Here is a 7500-nt window from a genome sequence, read left to right as displayed (position 1 = left end):
TATGCTTTGGCCCTTCTACTCTTTTAAATGCATCTAGAGCATCCTTTCGTGTACTCTCCCCCACTGTATGGGCCTCACATTGTCTATGGACTGGTGGTGAACAATACGTGCAATGAGGGGTTTGGTCTTTACCACCTTTTTCCGTCCAGCAATTAGTGTTCACTTTGGTGTGAACCTCGTGAAATTTTGAGCCAGTTATTCTACCCTTTCTCTGCTCAACCCACTCCGAACACAGGCTCTGAGATCTGGTGGCCCTCTCTATGGCATCACACTGCCCCTGGGTGAAGTGGAGGGATTCAAGAAAGGTAGTGACCATGGTAACCTCCCCCTCTCCCTTATGGTGTGAGGCAAACATCTCAGCACATTGTTTCAATGGGAGGGGAATACTTTCAATTTGGAATTGACTTTTCTCCATATTTTCAACAGCCTTGAAATAACTGATCTATCAGTTATAGCAGTCTTCCACTTGGTGAGAAAAGTATTCTTGGCATCCTCAGTGACATTGCGCTCACACTCTCTGCACGGATCAAAGCTTTTCTTTGAATCTGAGTTCATTTCTCTCTTTTCTGGGTTATTGGCATTGTCCCGAGAATCACTCCTTATTGTCAAGTCTTTGACTTTCTTGGGCTCCACTTCTCTAAAGGTGCAGTCATTCCATCTGCATGGTACAGATGTACATCACGGACTAGTGAAGCCCACAGAAACTGCATGTTCAACCTTGTACAGTAGTGCCATAACATGATTGTAGCTTTGTGAAAAGCCTGCTGTACAGCTGCACCATGCTGACAGAACATCACCCTGTCTTGAATCAATGGCTACCCACACCTCCTGTGGTTCATCCCTGACTCGTTGTGAGGGTGTTACACTGCACTTTGAAATACATGTGCACTCAGCATCAAAATTGTGCCAATACACTGTCCCCACAAGTCCACTAGCAAAGTAGGAGTAGGCTTTGCACATTTTGTATTTTCCCACATACTCACTGTCAAACTCCTTCTTAGACAAAATGAAGGAAAATATTTTCCTGAGGTCTATTGCTGGCCAAGTCGTTAAATCGTTTTTTCCACTCTGCTATCGACCTCGGGTCACTGGGAAGACCCTTAATACGATGATTGTACTCGATTGCAAATCTTCATCACAACTCTTCATCATTGACCACCACCCCTACATTTCGTTTGCAAGCAGAAAAAGCTCTGGCAACAAGCTCTCTTTTTTTGCCCGTAACGCTTAGCCCTCGTAAACTCAAATAATCTTTTAACTCTCCCAAGCTTTTTTGAAGGAAATCTTCGTAAACTTCTTCAGGATTTGAGACATGAGTAGCCATGCGACCTCGAGGGAATTTATATTAGAATCCTAAAATAGAAACAAAACGAGGACAAATGTTTAGTTGTGTTACTCGTGATTAAGCCAGCAATCTACAGCTTCCCAGTATAAATGAATGAAACTATTGTTTTATTCCTCATTTGAAAGGTAAGTCATTGGAATACATCTGCAATTTACGTCTTGCAAAAGTTAAGTGTAACAATTGTTTTCTCAATGGCGGCGGCGATTCACACTCAGACAACCTATCACAACAAACACGTATAACCCAAAGAAGAAAACGTATTTCGCCCAAACAATCGATCACTCACCTTTAATAATGTTTCTCCTTTGTTGACAGAAAATTTCGGCTAGGAAATAACCGTTTGTTCACAACAAAAGCGAATAACTATTCAAGGGTAGCGAACTGCGTATTATTTTGAAAGGAAATATATGACGCGTTGCATAACAACCAGGTTTTGTTTGCCCCCCAATCAATATGGCAGCCAGAAACCGTGGAAGGGTCTATTCTAAAACAGACAGGTAACCAATGCAAGAAAAACAAAGGAGTGACATGACAAAACTGAGGATGGGAACAAACAAGCCGGGCAGCACTGTTCTGAATATGTTGCAACTTGTTGAGATGTGCGGCTGGTAGACCATACAGGAGACCATTGCAATAATTAATATGTGCAGTGATGAATGCATGAATGAGTGTTCGTGTGGAGACTTAAGATAAATATTTTCTGATGCATCTGATGTTATACATGTGAATTTGACAAGGTCTTACACATCTTGTTTATATGACAGTCCATGTTCATGTTTTCATCAAACCATGATCCAAGGTTTTTAACCGCAGTCCAAGGACTGATAGTAGCGTCACCAACGACCAACCCCTTGATGTGAACTTTAGCGAGCTGTTGTCTCATTCCAATTAGTATGAATTCTGTCTTACTGTCATTTACTTTAAGCTTGTCTTTAATCATCCAACATCTGATGGCGCTAATACAGTGTTCCATAGTGTCCACTGCGTTGCCTTGAGAAGAGGCTTAAAAATTGAGTGTCATCTGCATAGGCGTGTGTCCGAGGAAGATGACCTTTGATGATATCAAAGAGCTTGGTCGCATACATTGTGAATAACAGCGTCCCGAGGAATGATCCTTGGGGTACACCACAGGACAAATAACGACTCTGAGAGAAGTTAATTTCGAAGGAAACATGTTGTGTCCTGTCAGAAAGATACGACGCAATCCACTCTAACGAATATCCACGTACCCCAAAACTCAACCTAAGGTGATTTAATAGTACTTGATGGTCTCTAGTGTGGAACGCAGCACTGAGATCGAGTAATACAAGTAGAGTTACTTGCTGACAGTCCATGTTCATCAAGATGTCATTCTGAACTTTAATTAATGCTGTCACAGTGCTGTGCGATTTTTTGTAGGCAGATTGTAGTAAGGGATGTTAAGCATGGTCCAACATGTGAGTTTGTAGCTGATCAAAGACGGCTTGTTCAGTCAATTTTGAGACAAACTGTAAGTTACTAATAGGTCTAAGGTTGGAGAACTCAGATGTCAGGATAGGGTTCTATCATAATGAGTCACAATTTCTTCCTTCCAGTTAGAGGGGAAGTGGTCATGGAGAAGGGAAGGGTTAACAATCGTTGCTATGACGGGAAGAAGGATGTCAAGACACAAGACAACTAGCGGAGTAGGCATTGGATCCAAGGCACAGGACTTCTTTGCAGACGACTGAATGAGTTTACAAATGGCAGCTTCTGTTAAAGGTTTAAAAGATGACAAAACTTTTTGAGGGCCGATTTCAAAATCCGCAGGCAGTGTCTTTCAAGCATGATAAGCTAGCTCAAAGCATCAATGTTAGAGCGGATTGTATCAATGTTACTCACAAAAAAGTCAGCAATGTCGTTGACAAGGATAGTTTTGTCAGAATAATCAGGGAAGCATAGCTCTTCCTTCACAGACAAAAGTTCCTTTGCTGCCCTGAACAATTTCCCCTGGTCAGTACTATTCTCAGAGATAAAGTCAGCATATAACGTCTTCCTAGCAGCATTAATGAGATATGTTGTACGATTTCTATAAAGTCCTCGTGTGAACCAGTCCTTCTCCACTTTCTTTCAGCTTTACTCCGAAGTTGCTTGTCTGCACCGATTTCAGCCGTATACCAGGGCACTAAAGGACATTTCCTAATGGTCTTTAGCGGAGCATGATGATTGAGCAGATTAGATAGTGTACTGTTGTAATCAGGGACAAGCTTGTACAAGTCTTCAGTCGATGTTATAAAATAGCCATCTGGAAGGCGTTGACATAGTGAGAATTCGGAAAGGTCTTTTTTAAAAAGACCCCATGTCAATCTGTCTCAGCTTGCTATAATTGATCACTTTGGCCGTTGAATAGGATATACGTGATGCTAGGTTGCACACAAGTGAGGTATGATCCGAGACAAAGAAATCGCTCACAGGTGGAGCTTTTAGCAAGTTATCAGAGTGCTGGGATATTATAAGATCTAATGTGTGGCCGAGAACATGTGTAGGCTGCTTTACGTGCTGGTGAAGTCCAAAAGACTCAAGAACATCCAAGAATGTTACAGCATCAACATTTCTGATGTCATCGACGTGGATATTGAAATCACCAGCAATTAAAATCCATTCCTTTGAAAGCACAAACGATTCAAGGTAATCAGAAAATTCCCTGAAGAAAACAATGACTGTAACCTTATGCTCAGTAGAATAAGGTGGACAGAACACCATCAGTAAACGCAAACTACAGCCCAGGCAACTAACAAGCCATTTGGAGAATTCAAAAGAATCCTTTCCACCTGCATCAACCATCTTGACATGCAAGGAATCATGGAAAATTAAGCCAGTACCACCACCACGATAAGCAGCTCGAGGGTGGTGAATGAAATTGTAACCCGCAGGGCAGAATTCTTCTTTAACTGAAGCATCTTTGTCAGTAAGCCAGGTTTCCGTGATAGCCTAAAGATCGGCACTGCAATCATGTATGTAATCCAGGAGTAAAGCTGTTTTATTTTTCACTGATCCAACATTTAATAGACAAAAAGACAGTGGATGATTACAATTGCCCCCAGAGCAAGTGTTTGGATCTAAACAATTGACATTGATTAAGTTTTGAGGCTGTCTTAATGATCCACAACACCTACGAGAACCATGCACAAAGCTGATTGTTGGTATTGTTCCATTGACAGGGCCAGGGTTTCGTTTGAAGACAGATCTCCGATTAACAATGGGTGGAATGTTGATCTTGAGTTGGAATAGTACAAGCACAGGCACATGTGTCTTCTGATCCTGAAACGTGTGTGGTACGTAACGGGTTAAGGTTTCAACGCCCATGTAAACAATACACAATGACCACCATCATTAGTCTTATTGTTCAAAGACCACCCACCATGACTTGGACTTTCTAAAGGCAGCGTCCAAAAACAGGCTAAAATCCGATTTTCACCGGGAATAACACAGTTATCCACAACTAAACTGTTCCAGGTTGAGTTCCAACACATAAGCAAACTCGTGGTACAGTTAAAGCCACCATTTGAGTGATCTGGAAGGGGCAAAGAAAACCACGTCTGCTCATTTCGTTTGTTAATCACTAATCACAAAAATTTGACCCTTATGACTTCTTCTCTGTAACTGAAGTTAAATACCGTGCCAATTACCTTGTTGGCAGCATTTTGACTGCATCTTTCCTAGCACTTGTTCAAATTGTTACCTTTGATGAAAAATTTGGGTTGTCACCGTTGATATTGTCAAGAATCTTCATCATCACAGGGCCATAAGCTTCCCGGGAGGGGGGAGGGGGGTTACTGCCATATATGAGCTATATAGGTATGTGCCGCTGTGAAGGGTATGGTTTTCAAGCAGTTTACTCTGTGATAGGGTACATAAATCATAGCATTTGTGTCTAGAATACTCAATAGTGTATAAATTTTCACGGAATTGACCAGTTGGTTGAAGATTTTATCTAGACTAAGGAAACCAGAAAAAGACTGAACAAACTGAACAAGTATAAAGAAATCCTCATGTGAGAGAGAAACAGTTGTGGTATAGGTTTTGTTTTGGCTAGAATGTGCTACTGACCTCAGCAGTTTCTGAAAAACAGCTACTCTAGGATAGGGAGGATTTGGGGTGTTTACTGTGGTGCAGGGTAGCAAAATTCAGCTGAACCAGCTCTGGTATAGGCTAAGGGTTCCAGGGTCATCCCCCTGGCCAGAAGCTAAGTAACTCTTCACTCAAGTGTGTTAAGGCTTGACAAAGTTCATAAATTGGCATATTTTTGTTTTACGAGGAAACATTTATCCAATCGACATTAACTTGAAATCTGCATGCTTAGTTTTCTACTCGCTCTTTCATCTGATGGCTAAAAACAATTTAAATTTTTATCGGAAGCAAGGATGGAAAAGTCATCTTATATCAAGCTACCTTGCTCTAGTACTCCTATCGATGCTTTATCACTCTGCCCTTTAATGATATGCCTATCTTAATGGAAACAGAAAATTAAAATTAAAGGAAAAAAACAGTTCAAATCACATAATAAGTGTCCATAGGGGTCACAATGAAAATGAACGATGTCACATTAATAGGTATAATTATACGTTAATGGTAGTTTTAAGCAGTTGAAGCAAAACATTGTCGGGGTTTTTTACGGTAAACGTTCCCCCAATCTTAAAAACAAGCGTTATGACGTCTTCAGTCAAGAAATGTGATGTGACACAGACAACTACGAGTGAAATGCATACTTAAAAATGAAAAGCTTAGGATACAAAAAGTGGAAGTACTTTTAAATATTTAAGCCTCGATTTTCTAGGGGAATTGTAAAATGATCTGAGAAATGGTCATACCAACATTTCGTTCATGTTGCCTATAGAGTCCTAAAGCCCTTACGTCACGTTTCCATGGGAGCAAAATATTCAGTTCTAAACAAACGCACGCCCGTTTTCAAAATGGCGTCGCTCACGATCGCATCTTTGCTATCTTTCTTTGCTGAAGAGAAAAAATCGATTGAGCGAGGGGAAAATCATTATAAGTCCGCCCATATTGAATCGGTAACTTACAACCAAGGTGTTTTGCGAGGAGAGGTCCACGCAAGTATGAAGAAAAAAGTCACGGTAAGTGAAAGTCGAATTTGATTGATCGATCGTGAATAGCAGAGGAAATCTTTGCTGTTATTCCACTTGTCGGATGGTTGTTTTCCTTTATATTTTACATTTTTAGATTGAGGGCATAGCAATTTCTCAAGTACAACGAGCTGTTTTGCTTAAATAGTAGAGCCAGTTTGACAAGCTAATTTCTTGTTATCTTAAACTAATCTAAGTTTCACAATACATCGCCTGAACTACAATACTTTTAATTTTCATTTATAGATATACCTGGATGAGCAATTTGGTATAAAATCGACGGACTGTGAATGCCCACGGGGGAAATTTAAATGTAGTCATGCAGCTGCTCTCTTTATACATGGCATTCATTATATAGGGCGCACAGATATTGAATGCCAGTGGAGGAAAAGGAAAACAAACAGCTCCCTGTCCTTGTTGGCAGTGGAAGAAATGTTTCCAATGCCAAAGAAGTATGTGGCAATTTCTAGATCTCCCACCACAGTAGACCGCTCTGCCCTCTATACTCGCTTGAAGGAATATGGGAGGTTCACTGGTTTATGCTGGCTTATGTGTCCAGAACCTGCGCCCCCAGCCCAATTATCTATACCCACCATTGAAGAAATCATCTATTCAGAGGACTTCCTCCAAGCCATAGGTGCTCAGCAACAGCTGGATGTCTTAGTGCGCAAAGCTAAAATCACTGAAGTGGATGTCCTTCAAGTCAGCCAAAAGACTGTGGGTCAACGAGACAACCCAGCCTGGCACATTGCAAGACGAGGACGGCTCACTGCAAGCAATTTCGGTTCTGTTCTTAATGCTAAAAGGGTCACCCCTTCACTTCTTAAACGACTCATGGGGGAATATGACTTATCAAAGGTAAAAGCAGTGCAGTGGGGGGTAAACAATGAGGCTGAAGCTGTAAAAGCTTTTACCAATCTAACCGGAAAGACTGTCCAGGAAACTGGAATTTGGCTTGATTTGTCTGGTATTCTTGGTGCCTCCCCAGATGGGATCGTGGATGAGGAATCTGTTCTGGAGGCCAAATGCCCTTATACGGAAAGAAACATG

General features: G+C 41.2%; 1 protein-coding gene across 1 annotated transcript in view; it reads left to right on the top strand.

Annotated features, from left to right (window-relative positions):
• Positions 1–6276: 6276 nt before the first annotated feature.
• LOC137995728 (uncharacterized) overlaps positions 6277–7500 on the top strand; it is a 1518-nt gene continuing 294 nt past the window's right edge. The window contains exons 1-2 of the mRNA XM_068841239.1: positions 6277–6441; positions 6697–7500. The exon at positions 6697–7500 is cut by the window's right edge and continues 294 nt beyond it. Of these exons, the coding sequence (XP_068697340.1) occupies positions 6277–6441; positions 6697–7500 (969 nt within the window). The remainder of the gene's footprint in view (positions 6442–6696) is intronic.

This window comes from Montipora foliosa, chromosome 3 (assembly GCF_036669935.1).
Source record: "Montipora foliosa isolate CH-2021 chromosome 3, ASM3666993v2, whole genome shotgun sequence".
Classification (NCBI taxonomy): domain Eukaryota; kingdom Metazoa; phylum Cnidaria; class Anthozoa; order Scleractinia; family Acroporidae; genus Montipora; species Montipora foliosa.
This window is presented reverse-complemented; position numbering and strand designations above follow the sequence as displayed.